The following is a 21,951-nucleotide window of genomic DNA, read 5'->3' on the forward strand; positions in this document are numbered from 1 at the left end:
CCCAAAAAGATTTTTTATCTTCCTCCCCCCCTGACAACCCCCACCACACACACACACACACACATACAAACACACACACACACACACACACACACACACACTCTAAGTTCAGTTATTTCAGCAGATTGCAAGCCGTTTTTCCCTTTCTCTCTCTGTCTCTCACTCTCTCCTGATAAATAACTTTGCTGAAATGTTACCTCTCCAGCAGAGCCGGAGTGATTTATAGAGCAATATGCTGTGGTGAAACATTGGTTCTGCAATGATACAAAATTAACTTTTAAATGCTTCATCTTCTAAGATGCACAGAGTGCTGGGGGATCATGTTGTGAGGGGGAGGGTGCATCTCTAATCCCTGGATGAAGCGGAGGAGAAAAGGGGGAATGCGCAAGGCCGTGGTACCGTTGGAACAGGGTAACAGGCCTGATTACGCTATTGACTGTACATGGACAACGTAATGGTTACAGAAATAAATAAAATAGAATAAAGGGGAAAATAAAATAGAATATACAAAGTGGTCAGTTGAGACGGGTTAAAGTTTGTGGTTTATTACAGTATGTATTTTTAATGCTCCCTTGACTCTATTATTTTTAATTGTTCCTGCAATTACTAGTGAATAGAAAGAGTTATGTAGTTGAACTAATTATGGAATATGGCAACTACTTATGGATGTTTATTAACATCTGTGCCTGGTCTGTCCTATACTGCGGTGAAATAAAAACAAACTAAAAAAATTCTTTAAATACTTCATCCTGTAAGGATGAAGAGCACCGAGATGCTGATATGATAACCTTGGAATGAAAATGGGGGACCTGGTTGGGGGGCACCCAGCACAGACACATATAAACACTTGCAGATAGAAGGATACAACACACACGCAGACACACAGACACGCACACAAGTTGCAGATAGAGGGGAACGAGCTATATATATATATATATATATATATATATACACACACACACACACACACACAAGGGAACGAGATATATACACACACACACACACACATTGCAGATTGTCACGATTGGGTGCACCTGGAGCTGCACCTGGCACCAATCTGCAGGGCTGGTTATAAGGTGCTGTTGAATAGCCTATCGGTGCTGCGACATTTTTATGTGGACCCTGCAACTTAGGTGTTTAGTTGTTTAAGGTTCTGGCAATTTCCACACGCCTGCAGGTTTGTTTTTGTTCTCCCCCTTTTGGCCCTCGCACCGTTTTCCTTTGTGTTTAATAAATCATTGTTTCCCAGTATGTCCCACCTCTGCGCTTCATTCCCCCAACAGCTTGTGGACGTGACAGAATGTCGCAGCTCAAACCTAAAGGGCAGAGAGAAAAGGCAGAGGAAGAAGACCATGCAGAAGAACTCGTGGTGAGTCGTGGTGAGTACGGGCGTCAGCGGGGAGTGCTAGAGGATCGCCTGTGGGATCGGGGAGTTCCGCGTCAAGACGCGCCAGGACTGGAATATGCCCCCCAAGAGTTGGTTAAGTGGTGTCTTCCCGGTGGGACAGGGTTCGGACCGTGGTGGGCAGCGCCGTGGTGTGATGGCAATCCATGGGGGATCCGTGAAACCTAGAAGCAGTAAAGTCTATGGCGACGAGAGCGACGAGTTGGTGGGCAGTCGGTGCTGGGAAGGCTCCGCCTATCACGCCCGTCCGCGATCGTCGAGATGTCTGTGGGGACCCACGTGACTTCCATTAGTGTGAGGGCAGCGAGGGAGAGATGGACAGAGAGGAGAAAGACGGCGACGTGGGGGTAAGTTGATGGAAGAGGGCAACTGAGCTGCCGGGACTACCTCACGGGGAATCCGCCTCTCTAGCTCCGGTCGTGGACACGCCTACCCTCCACCTGGATGTTCCCCAGCAGAACGGCAGCGCAGCACCAGTGCTCCTGCCTGCTGCAGAGAACATCATCCACCCCCCCCACACCACACGCCCACCACAACCTCCAGCAAAGCGCCCAGCCCCCTGTGGGAAGTGCCCATTGTGCACGGACCCTTCTCAGGAGCATCATGTACATGCCAGCCCTTTTAAACATCCTGTGATGTGTACTTTGCTGCTCTTCCCTCTCTCTCAGACTGTCACGTCCCCGTCTAGGGGTCAGGAAACATGACAACAAACGAGGGGAATGTGTGCAGTGGGAAGACACAGATACCAAGCCCAAGTGAAATATTGTGTTTTTATTTACAGTGAGTAGTGAACAACCAACCAAATCTAAAGTGCTAAATACAACAACTACACAACAATTCACAGGAGGACAACACACCATGAAAGGAGAGACAATACAAATACACAACAAAGCCACAACTAACCACACTAATCACTAACACACAACAAAGGCTTATCTGTAACTCTACAACACTCCAAAACTCTCCTCTCACTTCTCACAATGAGCCCTGAATGGTGGCTGGAATGGTCCTTAAGTAGTTCTGTCCTGTGCATTGATTGGCTGCCAGTCCACCTAGCAGACAGCCTAAAAGAGAAACACGCACAACACAGCACTCCAAGCCATTCTACAGCCTAAAGGACATAACACAGACGCAGAGAAGATCAACACCATACACGTGCGTAGGACTGGGTCAACGTCGGGCTGGGGCGTAGCCTTGTGGCAATGAGGAGAGACAGACAAGATGAGTTACCGGGACATTCTGGAGCTACTGAGGGCGGAGTTCTATCGGCCAGAGCCCGAGCCATGGATCAAGCCCTGCCCCACCACCACACCAGCCAGGATTCAGTGCAGGAAGATCCAACGGTGTGGGACATAGCACTGGCGAGTGGCGAGAGGGTCACGCCTCCCATATTCCTGGCTGCGCTTCCTGAAGAGGTCCCGGAGTGCCCAGAAAGGGAACCAGAAGAGCCTGTCTTTTGTCTGTCTCTGTGTGTATGTGTTTGGTGTCCGTGTGTTGCCCCCACTTCCCCTTTTTGTGTCCATCAGATGGCGACCAAGCATCAGAGCAGAACCCCTGGGAAGAAGCTCTGGACATGATTGCGCAAGTCCAGTGCCTGAACTAAGCGACGGAGCGGGGTCCTCCGGTAGCCAGTAAGCAGAGCGGAGTGCAACAGAGCCCCCTTGATGGCATGAGGATCTAGCTGGGACAGGCAGGAAGAAGGCCTGCTTGTCCCAACGGACACAGAAAAGGTAGAGCGGATGCTCCGGCGAAGCCCCCACACTGCCAGATGGGATGTGCAGCGAGAGGGGCTGCATGTGCCCAGAAGGCACCACACTGGGGTACAATAAGCAGTTGCACGGGGCAGGGAGCGACACCGGAAGCGTCAGAAGGTACGTACAATGACAGGGGCTGCACGTCACCAGAAGGCACCATGCTGGGGTGCAATAAGTGGTTGCCAGAGGGTTCGAAACCACCTCCCTGCCCGGGGCAGGGAGGGACACAAGATGCGTCAGAGGGGACTTGCGGAGACAGGGCCTGCACATACCTGTAAAGTTCGGCCCTGACTTTTGTGTGCAGGTTGGAGGGACCGAGGCCACCATGCGGGACGATGTCTGGGATCCAGACAGAGGGTCCGGGTGCTCCGGTGGGAGGACACAGCAGGGCAGGAGCCCTTTGGTTGCCGCTGTCCACCCCGCCTCCTCTGCTGATGTTACTGCTGGGGCTCAGAGGACGTGGGCCGTGGAGGGGGGGCTCTGTCACGATTGGGTGCTCCTGGAGCTGCACCTGGCACCAATCTGTAGGGTGCTTATAAGGTGCGCTGTTGAGCAGCCCATCGGTGCTGCGACATTTTTATGTGGACCCTGCAACTTAGGGGTTTTAGTTGTTTAAAGTTCTGGCAATCGGCACACGTCTGCAGGTTTGTTTTTGTTCTCCGCCTTTTCCTTTGTTTTTGGCCCTCGCGCCATTTTCCTTTGTATTTAATAAACCATTGTTTCCCAGTATGTCCCACCTCTTCCCTCGTCAGCTCGCAGACGTGACACAGATAGAGGGGAACGATATATATATATATACACACACACAAGTTGCAGATAGGGGGGGATAATTTTTATGTTTATATATATATATATACACACACACAAGTTACAGATAGGGGGAACAATATTTATGTTTGTATATATATATATATACACACAAGTTACAGATGGGGGAACGATATTTATGTTTATATATATACACACACAAGTTACAGATAGGGGGAAATGATATATATATAGACACACAAGTTGCAGAGAGAGGGGAAACGAGATATATACACAAAGTTGCAGATAGGTGGGAACGATATTTATGTATATATATTTATATACACACACACACAAGTTACAGATGGGGGAGAAACGATATATATATATATATATATATATATATACACACACACAAGTTGCTGAGAGAGGGGCACGATATGTATATTCGTGATCGCGGAGGGCGGGTGTCGGTTTTTAGGGGTGGTGACGGATCTGACTTTAACGTGACGTCACGGAGTGTCACGCGAAGCAGGACTGGCAGGTTGTTAGTCAGACGGAGGGAGGAAGGCGCAGGCAGAGGATCGCGCTCTTCCTCCTCCTCCTCCTCCTCCTCCATCCACCTAAAAAAGACGCGGAACTTTGTTTCACCCCTACCTGCCAAGCTCGCTTCTTCAGAACTCCCGCCTGCCTGAACTAGGCTCTCGCTTGCGGTTTTTATCCACTATTTTTTCCCCGAATTATATTGTTTAAATAGTTTAGATATATATATACATATATATATATATATATAGATGTGTGTATGTATATGGAAAATAGCATTTCGAATATTGGTGACATGTGTGTCGCCCGCGGTGACAGTTTTACGCAGGGCTCCTCCGTCGCGTTTTCTGCCTCGTCCCGCCGTGCGGTAACGTCCCGGGGTTCGCGGAAGATGCCGCCGCCTCACCTCGTGTCAGTATCCTCCGTTCGGGCTTTTTAACCCCTCCCGCCATTTCCCGGGACTTTTTCGTTTTTCGGAGTGTTTTTCCACTTCGATCCGCGAGGTAAAGAGACACCCGTTTTACAATAACTTGAGAGAGAGAGAGAGAGAGAGAGAGAGACAACCACCTGTCCCCCCTCCCCTGCCGAGGGGTTCATCGGCGGCGATCTTCGCCATTTTTAATATTATTTTTTTTTTTTATAGAAGACTGGGGACAACATATCTGGCAACTCAACAGCAAGGACAAGAACCGAGCTGCACATTTTTTTTTTATGATTTTTTTTTTTTTTTTGTAGTCTGTGGGAGGATTGCCGGCGCTGTCTGGAGTTAAATTCTCTCCTCTCCTCTCCGCTCCCGGGGACACCAGCCATGCCCGCGCCGCGCAGCACGCCCGGAGTATTCTCTTCAACTTGACGCGCTCCTTCTGCTGCTTCTCCTCCTCCTTCCGACTCGTCCGTCTCGCGGTGGAAACGACCGTCCATGGCGGGGCACCTGAAGGTCTGACGCCGACCTGCGGCCGAGAGAGACGGGAAGATGTGGATAAAACGGTGCGTGGCCCGCAGGTGAGCGCGCGTCCGTGTATTCGGATTTATTATTTCCATTCAACCCGGTGCAATAATCGGCCTTTTTGATTGTGACCCGAATAGAAACAGCGACTAACCGCGCTGCGCGTCCTCTTTATTAATATTTTTTTTTTTTTACCGTCTGCGCCATGGAAAGAGTTACATTTTGTTGAAGACGAAGTACAGACAGCGTCGCCATCGATTTTTGGGGTCGTACGTGGAGGGTGTGTGGGGGGGTGGTATTTAAAAAAAAAAATGCGGGCTCAATCGTTAATGTTCTCGGCGCTGTTGCCTGGCACAATTAGCGTGGAAAGGAGGAATCGGCGCGTTCTAAATAAATAAATGAATGTTTCTTTATTATTATTATTATTATTATTACTATTGTTATTATTATTATTATTATTATTTTCATAGCGGCCGCGCAGAACTGGAGCAAAGTTTTCGCGCGCGTCTCGCTGGGGGTCGCCAGACGCCCGCGGTTTACCGGCGACGGGTGCGAGCGTCGGGTCGCCCGGCGCGCACGTGCGCGCGCGTTACCGGAACGGCCGGACGCCGCCGGGCCCGCGCCTTCAGTCCGCCGTCTTATCTGTCCCGGTCGCCGGGGTCTGGACTTGAAGGTGTAGACGTGAGGACAAAGTCAGGCAGGTTCCCCGAAATGAGAGATTCGTTAAGCTTCTGTCTCAGCGTGTGTGTGTGTGTGTGTGTGTGTTCTGCACTTTTAATGAAAAAGGCGTGCGTGCCATCATTATAATATCTGAGGATGAGAGAGGTAGCTCCAAACCTCCCCGCCAAAAGTTCGAAATTCGGTAAAATCAAAGTATGCTCTCACTCGTACGCGCACCACCTCTGCATTTATAATCCGTCCGTGTTTAATGTCGCTTTAATGGCGATCTGTGCGTCCCCGAGTGCCATTGTCCTTCCAGGAGCGTTGATGGTCAGGCTCTGTGGGACTATCTGAGCCGGAATTCCTCATCAGCCTTTTTCACGTGGGAGCTCTGTGGAACCTCGAGCCGTCACATGGTAGCCGTCGTCACGAAATCGGCAGTACCCCAGCAATTTTTGCGGGGCCGGTGGGGTCATTACCTGGTATTGTCCGGTCCGGGAGGCTGCATTTTAGTGTCGTGGTGCCAGAATAACAGCACTAGAGACCCCCTTGACATTACCAGCTGCAGCTATTCTTTCCAGGCCTGTTGTGGGTTTGACAGCAGGAAGAACCTGGTCGAGCTGAACCTGACCCTCATAGCCTTGTGGCGGATACGAGCACCCGCGTGGCAGCCGACGGCAGGAGCGGGACGAACACGTCAGACGCTCCGCGGAGCCATAATCGGCATTATTAGTGTCATCAACGGGGGCGGTTCTCCAGAGCGTCGTTAACCTCATTTGCCGAGGAACAGGGCCGTGTTGTTGTCTCCGGGCTCCGCTTCTCCGGTGAGCGGCAGACTTGGAGGAGTCTCTATACGTTCAGCGCTCGGGCTGACGAAAACGGAGTCGGGGCTGAGGCGCCTCACCTCGTAAACGGCACCGAAGGTCCGGGGCGGAGTGTGGAGGGTGGGGCCGGCATCAGCGAGGACGATGCTCGGTGAGATGCTACAACAGACAGGATCGGACGGGAGCCGCGCGCTCAACTTCATCAAATTTTCAACGCCCTTCATTTCATAATTAAAATCTTTGTATTACAGGGACTAGGCAGTTGTGACTCTTGTTTGGGACCGCGTCCTTCGCTAAGCAGCTCGAGGTATCACGTGACTACAGCGTCATGTGTAATAATTAGTTAGAGCCATTTAGAGTCAGTTTTTCCCCATGATGACCAAGATATCACAGGATTGACCTCCTGACTCTGGATGTTGCAGGCCTCTGATAAATACAGTGATAACGCAGGGTGATAAATTCAGAGGAAGAATCACAATAAATTGATTTATTGATCTATGGTCCTTCCTCTACAGGCAGTTCCTAAAAGTACTTTTTTTTTTGCCCCATGTATTATGCATCTATTGGCATTTTCTGCAATATAACTGACATATCAGGGCTGATATTTGTTATACTACGTTATGAACGTTGTATAGAATGTGGAAAGCTATTGATTTAAAAGTAGCCATCAATACCCTGCACTCGATCCTGTGCCGTAGCCTCCAAGTGTTTTATCTTTTCCGATCTGTGATCTATTATGGAAATAATCTGAAGGGTAGTAAATGACATTCCAACGTCCGCCCAGTGGAGCTCACTTGAAACATTGCGTTGATTTATCTGCGGTTATGTAACCATCATTCAAAGCCCTCTTGGGGTGGTGAAAAGCCAAAAAGAATTTTTGGAGGCTTAGGCTCTTGTTGGTTTAAATGAAGCTAATTAAAATATTTGACTTATTGCAGCTTAAGGGAATGATCAGAAAATAATTTGCGAATTAATTCCAGAGACACTGTCTTTAGCCAGATCTAATGTTAGGTTTTATGTTATTATTTTTTAAAAATTATTTCTTTGGGATATCAAATAATGATTGGATCCCTCGTCAGGGTTACAGAAATGGGTTAGGAGGTGGTGAGGCCAAAAAGTAATACTTTTCCCAATTTCCCTTAGCAATACCCAGAAAAATGTGTTCCGGAAAGACTTTCCAATGAGGGTTTGATTTTTGTGCCATACTGAATCCACATCCTCTTCCTAACATGCAGGCAGATTAACGATGCATAAAGTCAAGCATTCTGATCTAGTAGTCTAGACATGAACCACAGACTGGTGCTAACCTGGCAACTAAACAGAATAACGCTTTAATTGTGCATGAAAAGTTCATTTTGTTACATTGACAACGGGGTTATTTTGATCCTGCATCACTGCCTAATCAGAGAAGTCTTCAAACTGCTGACCCCTCTGAAATTATGAAGATATAATGCGCATGAACCCTTACGCACGAGAGGACAGTGCAGCCATTCCGCAAAACGGAAACATTTTGATTCAAGATTTCGGATTATATTTTCGAAATATGCAAAAGTATTAATAATGACTACCACTTTCTCTCATAATCAAGTCAACTGGATTCCTCATAAAGGCAACCGGGCCTAATTAAGCCTGGTGCCTACCACTTAGTTTTTTTTTTTTTTTTTTTCTTCAGTGAAGTGATTGTCATTGTGATACACAGCAGCACAGCACACGGTGCACACAGTTAAATGTGTCCTCTGATTTTAACCCATCACCCTTAGTGAGCAGTGAGCGGTGCGTGTGGGGACGGTGCTTTGCTCAGTGGCACCTCAGGCAGATCGGGATTCGAGCCGGCAACCTTCTGAATACGGGGCCGCTTCCTCAACCGCTAGGCCACCACCGCTCCGATATGCGCATTGGATCACTGGACATCTTTAACAAGGAACACAAAGATGCAACGATCGCGCACATGCTGCGCGTGATGAAACGCCGCACGACAGCTTCGCGTCTCCAGCCCCCCTCCGGTAAATGTTGAAGCTGTCAGCTTCCAGAGAGCCGTTCTCAGTCAGCCAGGCGTGAGCTGCGGCACGTTTTTTTTTTTTTTTTTTTTTTTATCGGAGAGACGTGCGCGTTTTACGTCGCGTCGCGTTGTCGGTTCAGAGCTGCAGAACCGGTGGCCACCGAGCTGTGGTGGCACCAGCTGCTGTGTTGAAACAACACGCCTGACAGCTGCAGACACATCCAATCTTTTTGGGGGTTTTTAAATTCGACTTCTTCTGAAAAATTAGGCACGAGTCTTTGGCTAAACTCTTGTTTAAAGTTGTTTCGAGTCACGTTTGTTACAGCCAACGAACCGAACTGGTTCCAGCGCCAGGCACCTTAATTAACGTGTTCATTCTGCAGACGATGCAACAATGGGCACAGATGAAGGGCTTTTTTAGCAAAATTTGGCAGTAAACCCTCAGCCAACATGAGCGCAGGGCTGTCCAAAAATAACAGAGCCGACACGCCTCAACCCTTCGACAATCCCCAGACCGCGGGCTTTTGGAAAGTTCAGGAACATGACCGGCACACTAAGCTCTCTCCAGATTTATTGTGTCTGCTTTGCAACAGTGCACACACACACACACACATACACACAATTAAACCTATTATCCAAGCCTTGCATACATCACACCAGATGTGCACGCACTTGAGACTCCGACAGTCATCGTGTCGGGGATGATCTGCGGGATCTGTCCAAAAGTCTGGGTGCTGGAAGGCACACGCCTCTGTTCAATCGGGAGATCAGATTTATCGTCACAGCGGATTAACGAGTGAGCTGCAACTGCTCAACACCAAAACTTTACAATCTATTTAACACGTTTAAGAGAACAAGCACGTCTGGTTATATTACATGGAATATTTTGAGTAAAGGATACCTAGGTTTAACGTCCTTCACGCTAAAGTAATTACTTAATAAATATTTACGGGCATTGAAAATGACCCGTAATCAGAAGGTTGCCGGTTCGAATCCCGATCCGCCAAGGTGCCACTGAGGTGCCACTCACACACCGCTCCCCAGGCGCCTGTCATGGCTGCCCACTGCTCACCAAGGGTGATGGCTAAAAGCAGAAGACACATCTTGTTGTGTCACTGTGTGCTGTGCTGCAGCGCTTCACAAGCACTTGACTTTCTTGTCTCAAAAGTGCTAATTTTACCTCTTCTGGCAATAATGGTGGGGAAAGAAACACGAACCCAACAGCACAATCTGAGAAGGCAGTAATTCGTAGATTCAGCAATGTTTTTTTAATGACTTATTTTTGTGTGTGGGAATCAGCATTTGTGGTGTCGGAGCTTATGGGTTTTATTACTGAAAAACCTGCCCTCTGTTGAACTAGACAGAGCAAGTTTTACTCTGCAGTTCAAAGTGCTTTGGAAGATCAGGCACCGATTTGCAGAAATATTACTATACTTTTGGTGCACTCTAATTACATATGTTTTTAATCCTGGCCACTTAGAGACATTTATTTAAAGTGATTTAAGGTCTTTTAAATATTACAGAACGTATTAACAGAGAGTAGAGCGGTTTTGAAATGTTTCCTTATGTTTCATTTCATTTCTGACCCAGAATGAATTAGCCACCACAACACGAAAACATCAGTTATCCACAACATTCCAACAAGTCCATCATGTCATCATCTAGGGCCGAACACTTTGCCTGATCAGATTCGATTGGGTTTGTTCAATATTTTCTCTATTAAGAATGGCATGAATTCCTCCGGCTGTCCAAAGGCATGTGCACTATAGGTGAACTGGTGACTCTGGACTTGTCTGTAGGTGTGTGAGTGTGTGAATGAATGGTGCGTGTGTGTGCCCTGCGGTGGATTGGGAAATATTGACATGAAATATGGATGGGTGGAGGTTTATCTGTCGGTGTAACTACATCGTTTTGAGCGTCGGCCGAGATTAAACCAACAAAGTGTCCCACCTATTGATGGGATCACGAACAGGCGCCCTTGGAAGTCAGATAAGGACGCTTGTTTAGCATTCCGCCTATGCGCCGCTTTTTTAAGCATTTGGGTCATGCACGCCGTCGCGGAAGACAATGTGCGGTGGGAGTAATTAATAGGTCATTAAAATGCCCTTGGCCGTTCCGTCTTGGAAAACCCTAAACTTCTGGTTTGTGGGCTGAGACTTCCCCCGGCCCTGACGCAGCGCCGGCTCGCTGGCCCGGCGCACCAGCTGCTGCCAGGCCTCGCGGGCGCCATGCCCGCGCGCTCCGATTGGCTGCGCTGCCTTCATATGTGGCTTGGAAAGGGTAGCAGTGAAACATTAAACTGCCTCTTCCAATATTTATTAGAGAGTGCCGTGCTCCGGGGCCGCTTGAGCTCCCGAGCGTCTGGATTAAGGGGACAGAAGTACAGCCGGAGTATGATTTACTTCCCAGCATTCCAATTTACTGGCTGAATTGTTTGGACCCTGCAGGTCATTTAACTTCTGACCGGACGGGGGGTAGTTTCAGCCGTCGGGCGGAGTGAGGCGTCCGATGTGAGGGGCTTAGTCCTTCCTTTTCACGCCATTCCTAACTGGAACGCTGATAGCTTTGTTCACAGAGAGATAAAATAATTACCAGTCCCCGAGCCACGAGGACGGAACTTGCACTCCATCTGAAGCAATGTGTGTAATTACCATTCAGAACCGGTGCCTTTACTGATTCACAGGCCTTTCTACGAAAGATGAAAATCTTTGCAGTTAATTAAAACACATTAATATGTTCCATATAGGGCCTATGAGAAATTCTGTGCATTGAAAATAATGCTATTTGGAAGTCTGGAGAATGGGGTAAGAGTGATTTAACAGGCCCACATCGCGTTCTGGATAAGTTAAGCCATTTCCACATGCCACATCATTTCTCACCTTTTTTTTTTTTGCACGCCACAAACCTTTGCAAGTCCAAGAAAGCAGTAATTGCAGATCCAACACTTTTTAAAAAAAATGGGGAGATGTGAGGATATCTGCACTTTTGGTGTCTCGGAGCTTATGTGTTTTATGACTGGAAACCTGCCTTCTGTGGAACTAGACAGAGCAAGTGGTGCAGTTCAGGCACCGATTTATTCTCATAAAACAAACTGTAATTTGATAACGCCCGGCTGCATCCTGTCTGTGTACTGTTATATAGTACCAGTTAAAAGTTTGGAAGCACCTACTCTGTGGCAGTTGTGGAGGTGGAGGCCTTTTGTAGAATATTTAGAATTTTTTGTAGCAGGAGACTAGTGAAGTATGTCTGATGAATCTGTTTCTTTCAGACGTTTTACCTTCTTGGCTGCTTTTGTTCACTGTTGTCATCATCGAAAGCTGCTTCATGAGATGCTCATTAAGATGAGTGAATGATAAGAAAGTGTTCAGCATAAACCTTCAGGACTGTTGGAAACAGTTGTTTGAAACAGACTGTTGTTTGCAATTGTTTTTGCTAATTACATAACCTCACAGTGTCCTGTGTATTTAGTTTTGTTCTATAATATAAATTATGCAAGACCCATAAATGAGTGTATATGTCTAAATGTTTGAATGATAGTTTAAATTGATTAAACTGATTTCAAGTCTTTTTAAGTATTGTAAGTATATGGATATATGGTAATTAGATGTGGGTGTTTTTATTCATTATTCTACACACTTTCCTTATAGAGGCGGTTCGAACAGAAGACCTCCACATTTGAATCAGGTCAGACACACAGGCCATGATCATTTTAGAAGAAAATTACAGTACAAATTAAACTACCTCTCAGTTGCTATGCATAAAAACGGCTCTTAAAAAAACAGAAATGACCAAACATCATCAACATTTACAGGCCGTTGATGGCACATGTTATAAACACATGGAATAGGAGTGTGGAGGAGCTCATTGCCTGCAGTATAACAACAGTATAACCAGGAACCCATGGGTCACTCATGAAAATGCAACAGGGTGAAATTATTTCAATTTTGGATGATCCAATAGATCTTTTGTATAGCATAATTAATACTAAATAACAATGAATAAAGCATAAATAAAATGGTTACTCTGAGTTTTGAAGACTGAATCCAGGTGGACATTTTCCATGTGCTTACTTTGTTGATGGATGGAACAGTACTTTTACTGTTTATTACAATTCTCATGTATAATCGGGCTTCATCTGTGTCCTTTGCATTATAAAGATATGGTTTAAAAATAACGGTCTACGGTCTAATGCTCCACTCAACCACAGACCAAGCATGACAAATCAGCCTTCTGCTGTATCTTGACCAAGGAGATTTGATGTGGGTTTTATGAGTGGGTGACGACCTTTGAAGAGGGGATGACGGTCAATTAATTGTCAGGCCTACTGTTACTCCTATTATGCAGGAAAGACCTGCTGGAATCCACACAGACTTTTTTGGGATGTGCTCTTTATCTAAAATCTGCTCATTTGTCGCTATCCATGGTGCTGAAACAGGTTAGTTGTTCTTGTCACAGTCATGGATTAGAAGTAGTTGTGAATAGGTTTCAGTGTTAAATGTTACAGGAGGTTTTACATGTTGGCCATCGTTTATTTATGAGACAAATGGAATGTATTTAATGACTGTTCAGCTGCAACATGAATCCCCTCAACGCTTCATCACGTCATGTCCAACTAATGAACCTCTATTAGTGCAGTACGTACATGGACCAAAGCAGGCTCTCATGGGTTCAAATTCCATTATTCTTACAGGCTGTGTGTAGCCATTATGCCCCAACTGTGTTGGCTGTGGTGCTGCATCTCCGACTCCAACTGTAAACTATTCCCATTTGATTAAGATCTGTCTGGATAGTTGATCAGATGATACGAAAGGCGGAAGAAACAGTTGTTGTCAGCACCACCCTGGGTCAACACGTGTCAAAATCTGCCGGCCTTGTCAGAATCCTGACACGTCACTGCCAGCGGGTTACTTTGGCATGAAAGTGCCTCTCAGGATAAGCTTCCAAACATTTCAGAAATCTCCTGTTGTTAAAGCTGAGCCCAATCTCGAACCTAATATGGATACAGTGATATTGAACTTTAAAACTGTGCTCAATATTTTAACCCCACATTCACCCACAGTCTTTTTAAATTACTTACTCATACAGGTAATTTCCCCTTTTTCCCTGCATGCAAAATGTAAGTGTTTGACCAGCATGGTCAAATGACCAAAACTGAAGAAAAAGTGGCAACATAGCAGTTTATAATTTACAAAATTTTAAGATATTTGCTGATATGACTATGCTGACTAGGGAGCGAGTCACTGTAGCTTGAGCTCTGCCCTTTGGCCTACATGAAAGGAAAAGTTTAGTTTCATTCCCACATATGATCTAAATCCAGCACACGAGATAAATGTGTTGGTGTATCATCGTCGGTGGAGTCCAGTCATCTTCAGAATTCTCTTCATTTGCCACGTACATATCACGATTTCTTGACTTGCTAAACTTAATACAATATTGTTGTATTTCAAACCCAAATCAAACTAAAACTTTATTAAACCGTCTCTGTCCATTCCATGTAAACTGTGTCTGTCACAAGCTTTAAACAAAACAACGTAATGTTAACAACATGTAGATGAACTTTACGGGGAAAATATTGCAAAGTAGCCATTTCAGTCTCTTATCCAACTAAGTTACATGATGAATAGCAGAATGTGGGTGTGGTTGTTATTAATTTATCCATTTTATGCCTGGAAAACATTCCTGTGGTTTGGTGCGATTAGAAATGTTCCTCTAATTGCTGTGACGCTGACCTCTGCCAACAGCCTTTATGTGAACCAACTGGAGGGCGGGTCATGCCTGGGACAAGTAGCACGGCGTCAAGCCGAATGCGTTAGTCTGACTTAATGTGGCACTTGATCTCTCCGAGAGAGACCGTGATTATTTGACAATTTCAAAGGTCACCGGACCAGGAGGTGAACTTCATGGCTGGGGTGCTGCTTTGAGGGGCTGGAATATTTAAATGTGAACTTCAGGCTGGATTTGCGTCATTACATTTCGAGAAATGGATCGTCGGGTTCCATGACACGGCGCTCGTAAATTGTGAGCGGTGTGGGCTGCGTTACGACTCGAGATGTAAGTGTGGACCTTGGCTCTGATCCACCTCGGAGCTTGATTTGTGCAGGCGGCTCAGGGATGCATTTTGGCATTCCTGGCAGCATGAAGTGCCATCGAAAGTGTAGTAAATGGAAGAGAAAGAAATTGATTATTGTTTTAAACCATCAAAACCAGCCAAGACAAAGTCTGATGTGCCTGCGATTTTGTGCCTTTGCGCTCTCATTTGTGCCTTTGTTTGCTTTGAGGGCCGCTTCAGTCTGGTCTTGTTTTCGTGCGTCGAGTGTTCAGTGAGTTTCTTACATAAGTCTCAACATGTGCCACAATCTCTGCAGAGAAACAATTCTGGCATGTTGCGTACAATTGTGGCTCAGCGTATACCCCAGAGTGACATCATCATTTAATAACATTTTTTCTTTTCTTCAGATGACTACAGTGTAATTAATGTCAGTAACGACCAGGAACTTCCTGAGTGGGGTTGCTCCTGCACATAATAATAGATGTACATTTGTAATAAACAGCAGGCCTTTTGCGTGTATGTGACACATGCGCCAGGCGTCTATACAGGAGAACACAAGTAATGAGAAATGAGTAGACATTATAAAACAGGCAGCTCAACATAATCAGGGTCAGAATTTCACAGGGCGGGAGCCAGAGCCAGGAGGGCATGACCTAGAGCGCCCTCTACTGTCGTGGGCTTCATACTTTGAACATCGGTGCATAGTTCATTGAAAAGTCTAGACTATGGATAAATACTGTGTTAAAATTATTATTTTCATTAGTTTTTCCATTTTTATCTGAAGGAACAATGGGTTATCTGATTCACAACGGTTTTCCTTGGCCATTCTGCCATGTAATAGCTTTGTTCTGTAAAACGACCTCTGAATGAATTATGGGATAGGTTGGTCTGGATTCACCAAGTCATTTTTAGGAATCTAATCTAACAAGGCCTGAATTGTAATATTACTTTTGATGTTTCTTCTAACTTTGGTTCTAATTCTAGTTTCCCCATTGTGGATTTGTGTGGACTCCGTCTATCATTAATTTTTTTTTTCCAAATTGAACATTTGGTTTTATTTTGCACATTTGAACCCTATTAATGTGCATTTATGGCATTTATCAGACACCTTTATCCAGAGTGACTTACAATCAGTAGTTACAGGGACAGTCCCCCTGGAGACACTCATGGTTGAGTGTCTTGCTCAGGGACACATGGTAGGTAGTTGGGTGTGAACCTGTGACTTTGTGGTCTTCTGGTTCATAGATGAGTGTCTTACCCACTAAGGTATTTCAATGCATAAGAAATAGAAATAGAATGCACCACAGAATTCAATTATAACATATTTCTGATCACTGTTGTTGTTGTAACCTTTATACATTTATGCATGTAAAGTTTCACATTTAAAAAGAAAATGTGTGAGAAAAAAAGTAAAAAAAAATACACACTGCCCCCCCCAAACTTTCATCACTTATTTGAATCATTTGTTATGTGTCATAAAACCTCTCGTATTGAAAAAGACATTGATCACCGATAGTACAAGATACTCCTTAAATTATAGGCTGGGTAGCGGCTTCCTATTTTTACAGCCCGTGAATTGATTCCAGGCTCCGTCCTCAGGCGCCGGTATTTATGCTGCATCTCTGCATTCCTTCATCAGGATTAAAAAGGTCTCTGCGCACCCCCCCTCATGTTATCACTGCAGTCGGCCCATTAGCATCCAGTTCAAAGGCTGCTGTGGTGAATGATGTGAAACCAGGATACTGCAAGTCACATTTTCATTTCCTGTGATGGCCTGTCATCTCTACAAGAACCAAACACCCCTTGCATATACATTTCCTGTAGCTTCAGCATTAATAACGCGTACTAAAAACATAGCTGTTTATGGTGTATGATTCCTTAAGTGTAAACTGGTCCTGTGCGAGAGCGCAGAAAAGCATACGGTGTGGATGCGGCGGAAACGTCTGGTGATTTCATCATTTCCGTCACATTAGAGGAGCGCACGCTTAAGGGTCCAGTTCTGCTGCTTCAGGCGATCCCGGATTTAACATGCATCTTTGCTGACCCCGCCTTGAACACAGTGATTATTCTGGGTCAGCTGGCCTTAAGGATAGACGGCACTATTACTGGTGCTCAGAAGGGTGCAAGAATAATAGTGTTAGACTCATGTATACTTTAAGACATCATAATGCTATAAATGTTTGAATATAGATATACAGAGAAATAAATGTTTAAATCCATCTTTTAGAAGGCAAGAAAATTGGCCATCATGATATTATATGTTATTTTTTTATTATTGTGATGCTTTGGAATTGAGTATTTAAGTTTTGTGAGTACAGTGTTGTTTATAGACATTAAAAATGCACTGGGACCTTCCCAATTCTGAAGTAAGCATCACCTCCCCACCTCGCAAACAGAGATTACATGTGAAGTCTGCACAGCGAGGCATATGCTGGTCTGACATCATGTCTCGCAGCCTTTCGCGGCGTATTCGTTGGGAGTGGCGTGCTTTCGCCATGCCGGCTGCGCCGTGAAGCGGAAACACGGGAATATTAATACCAGCGGTTTGGTGGGAGAGCAGATAAAAGCAACCTCCTTGCATGCCATTTAAGATAAAGGTGAGGCATTCAGGCAGGCTCACAGGCAATATTCCTGAATGGCCTGAATATTCTTTATGCTCACTAGCTCTATTACATGAATATTATATTCATAAACATGTATATATATGATGTTTGTTCCCACACCACATTTAGAGGCAAAGTAGACTCTAAATCTCCAAAGGGTGAAATGAAAATATTAATGTACTTTAAGACATTAAGCCAATGTGAGAATAGCTTCACCTACCTATTATAAATCACGATATCAGGGGTAAAATGTGGCATGCAAGAGATGCGTTTTTATATGTATCACCTGGAAGCCCTGTTATTGAAGGTTTGGCATGAAAGTGATTGCTTTTGTCATCATGATACACTGCAGCACAGGACATGGTGCACACAACAAAATATATCCTCTGCATTTCATCCACCACCCTTATTGAGCAGCCATGACGGTATCTTGGTCAAGGGGACCTCAGTGGCACCGGCCCTTCAGTTACAAATCCGTCATTGGAGCTTCAGGAGAATAAAAAAAAAAAGATGTCCCTTTAGAAAGCCCCCCAAAAAAAACTGCTGTTTGATGAAGCAGCCATCATCAAACAAAGTCTGCCAGGAGGCCGCGGTTCTGTGTTTCAGATGAAAGAAGCACGTCCTTGTTCCCCGGCCCACATTTGACCGCCCCCCAGCCCCCTCCAGAAGAGCTGGACTGCCACGCCGCCACTCAAGAGCTTCCTCCAGCTAATGCAAATGCACGGCCCCAGTCTATTTCCTGCTGGCTATTTTAGGCGAGCGTGCACCTCCGTGGACATTTGCTCTGGGCCTGCTGGGAGAGAACTGCAGAGGTGAATGTTTTGTTCGAGCCCCAGTTCCATGTAGGGAGAATACGGTTCTCTGTACTGTTTCTGAATGGTAAATTTCAGGTTTCACTACTTCATAAAAGTAATATGAAATATTGCAGCCATACTGATTTGAATATTTTCACATTTTTTATAGAAATACATACATATTTTGTTGTGCTGTAATGTTGAAAACGGCTGCTGCTATTACAGAGAAAACTAATTTCTGTACAGCACATGTCAGTCATGCATAGTACAGTTCATCTATTTTATGCAGGAAGAATTTTGCTATGTAAGATATGCATAAGGGGATGGTCTGCAGAATGCCACGACTAGATAGCATCGTCAAAGCAGCAACAAAAGATTAATTTTCAATATTTTACTTCTGAAAAAAAAGGTTTTCAATTCAGAGTATAGTAGCACCCATACTATTTAGTAAAGATGTAGTCTCACGTACAGGAGGGATGGTGCTGATGAAAACAATCAATTCACTGATGGCCGTGTCACTATATGTCAATATGCACCTTTGATTTAAGGGAATAATTGGAAGCCACATTATTTCATTTTTTATTATTCCTTTTATTGACCAGAGTCAATCAAATGTCAAATAATTCCCATTGCCACAGGTGCTGTCCATCCATGTACAATTTATTTTATAATATTATAAAACAAATAGATGATATAGTGAAGCTGTCTGGTTTACATGGACACCTTTTTGTCATAATCTTGTCTTGTCATGTGTGATTTGGTCCGCCACTAATGTTGTCGATGTAACTGTACAAGCCTATTTAGGTCAGTGTAACCACCAGGCAGCCTATTAAGCTCCCAGCCAATGGGATTAGGGCATAATATCAGGGTGCAAATAAAAATTGGGTATCAGGGGCCGGGTTCTGCATGTCTGAAGCAGACTTTTACACAATGTTCTGCAGCCCCGGTGTGCATTATGCTGCCTTCTTAGACATTTTATTCTCTTGGTTTTTAAAGGTTAAAATGAATCTACTTTATGCTGGGGTATGTTTCTATTTTCAACATTCCTGTTTCATTCTGATCTCCGGATGTAAGGTCAAGTTTTTGCTCATAGAGAAGGATCGGCGCTACAAAGCATGAACGGACGGATGAAATGAACAACTTGTTCAATAGGAAATGGGACATCCTGCCATGTATTGGCTTGCTATATTGTCACTTTTTCTGATTTCAAAAGACTGCCTGGTGATCATAAAATGTGTATTAAACTCGTTGTGCGCACATCGGGGCCTCCGTCTGATCAGCACCGGGTCAAGTGCTCATTTTCATAAAAGCTCTGGCCTAACAGGGAATTACAAATACAAAATAGTAAAAATCAAGGCTGTGGCCCTTGCTCTACATATTCAGGCTCATCAGGTTTCGTTCCATGCCACCTCTTCTGGGGTTACTGGCAGAGGGTGGCCTGCACTCGTTGGCCATTTTAGACCTCCATTACCTCCATTATTATAATTATAAACTGCAGACTTTCACAGAAACACAGATTAATTAAAAATAAACGATTAAAAAAATAAGAAACTACTGATTTAGTATGTTTCCTTCTTTTACATCAAATACAAACCCTTTTTAGAGTGAACAAACATTGCATGTCGGTACCAAAAAATAAGCAGAAAAGGAATTTTTTCGGTCATTTGAAACAAATCATTTCCGTGCACAGACATAACAGCATCCGACTGCCAATATCCTGGTGGTAGTTTAAGTACCAGCAATCAACCAGGGAATAATCAGTGAAATTTCAAGCGCCGAACGGCATCCATATTCAAACTCTCATACCGCAACCTGCGGCGCAGCATAATGATTTATCTGCTCAGTCAACACTACATGGAGACAGCGTTACTGCCGAAGGATTAGCCTCACAGACATAGACCCCTACTTATTATTTCAGTAATTATTTTACAGCTTTTATCAGACGCCCTTATCCAGAGCGACTTACAATCAGTAGTTACAAGGGACAGTCCCCCTGGAAAATCTCACTGTTAAGTGTCTTGTTCAGGGACACAATGGTAGTAAGTGCAATTTGAACCTGGGTCTTCTGGTTCATAGGTGAGTTTGCTACCAGCTAAGCTATATGTAATTATTCATCTGTAATGATCTGCAATAACTAGGTTTGTAATTTAATGCAAACCTTAACTACATGTATGTGGTGGACATAAATATTTTAGAATATTTAATCAATAGCAAATACTAACATCTGCAAGACCAGAATGCCGTTTCTTCTGGAGACTTCTCTGTGCTGCAGCTTGTCTAATCCTGATGTTCTTAAGCACAATTTAATAAGTAGACTGTTTAGGCTTGTGTGTGTGTGTGTGTTTCTGTGTACACGTATTTAAATAATAAATGTAGCCCAATAAAAAATCTGACATTTATTTTTTAAATGAAAACCTCTTCACATGCACACAATGCAATTATGCAGCAGCGACGCCCCTGCTCATCTGCATCATGACGTCAACTGTCGTCATGACAGATGACAGCTTTGCAAATGCGGTCTCCCTCTCATTTTCCTTCAGTATGGCACCCGGTCTATCTAAGCACGCATTTTGCATCAGAGATCTAACCCCACAGCTAACAGGAGCTCTTTACCTTCTTCTTTTGAGTGATTGCAGTTGGAGCCTCACTTCCACGCTGACGTCATGATGCAGAGAGAGTGAGGGTGGCAGAGCTGGTAGATTGCCTGGGGTGTCTCCCTTGTACGTGGAACAAGTCGTTTGTTTATATGTGTGCGTGTGAAGGTCTGCATGCCTGTCGTCACCAGCATGGCAAGCAAAGGAAATGTCATAGGTTCTTTGTCAGCACTATCTGAAGCACCCTGTCACAAAACATGAACCTACCCCTATCCCTCTTATCCTTGTGTATAGATCTTTGTAAACATATTCTTTATATATTCACTAGGATTTGTATTGATTGCATTGTAAATATTTTAAGATTTTTTTTAATTAAACAGGTGCTACTAGACGAATCCTGACAAGTTTCGAAAGCTTAGCAAAATTTGGTGTCATTTAAGGAAGCACCACTAGATGGGGCTGACAGACTGTGAACATGCAGTCATGTTGTCTGGTGGGCAAGGTTACTTCTTTTTAACTTTATATAAAATTTTAGGTATTACTCCATTACACATGCATTTGAATGTTGTTTTTTTAATATCTTTAAAAGTGATGTTTGGTTTTTTGTTACGTTTTTGACAGGTTTACATTTTTTGACAGTTTTTTCATGTATTCGTCTGTGCACACAGGTCTTTGACAAACTGCTCGACAATTATAATGAAGATAACAGGGATAATGAATGATATAATACCACGATGGGACAAGAATATTTATTACATTCTGAGATAAAAGGCTTTGAGGACCAATAACTCAAAATGATTAATGTGTGATTAATACACTAATTACTCACTAAATATTCTAAACAGCATTTTTTCCTTTCAAATGCATTTTCACCCTTAGGCGAAAATAAATGAAGTCCTTCTCCGTTCCCGCTACTTCACTTTAGGTAAATTGATTTTTAATCGTTTTAGAATCTGTTTGTGACAACAGCTAGTACAGGCAAGGCGAAAAAATACTTATTTATATCATTCTTAATTTATTTTTTAAATCATGA

General features: G+C 44.4%; 1 protein-coding gene across 2 annotated transcripts in view; it reads left to right on the plus strand.

The window, feature by feature from the left end:
* The first annotated feature begins 5,193 nt into the window (after window positions 1–5,193).
* ajap1 (adherens junctions associated protein 1) overlaps window positions 5,194–21,951 on the plus strand; it is a 40,755-nt gene continuing 23,997 nt past the window's right edge. Inside the window, exon 1 of one of the 2 annotated variants that reach the window (XM_028994908.1) lies at window positions 5,194–5,451. In XM_028994908.1, the coding sequence (XP_028850741.1) occupies window positions 5,423–5,451 (29 nt within the window). In that variant the 5' untranslated portion in view covers window positions 5,194–5,422. The remainder of the gene's footprint in view (window positions 5,452–21,951) is intronic. The other variant, XM_028994909.1, reaches the window with a different exon arrangement.

The sequence above is a fragment of the Denticeps clupeoides genome, chromosome 10 (genome assembly GCF_900700375.1).
Source record: "Denticeps clupeoides chromosome 10, fDenClu1.1, whole genome shotgun sequence".
Taxonomy (NCBI): domain Eukaryota; kingdom Metazoa; phylum Chordata; class Actinopteri; order Clupeiformes; family Denticipitidae; genus Denticeps; species Denticeps clupeoides.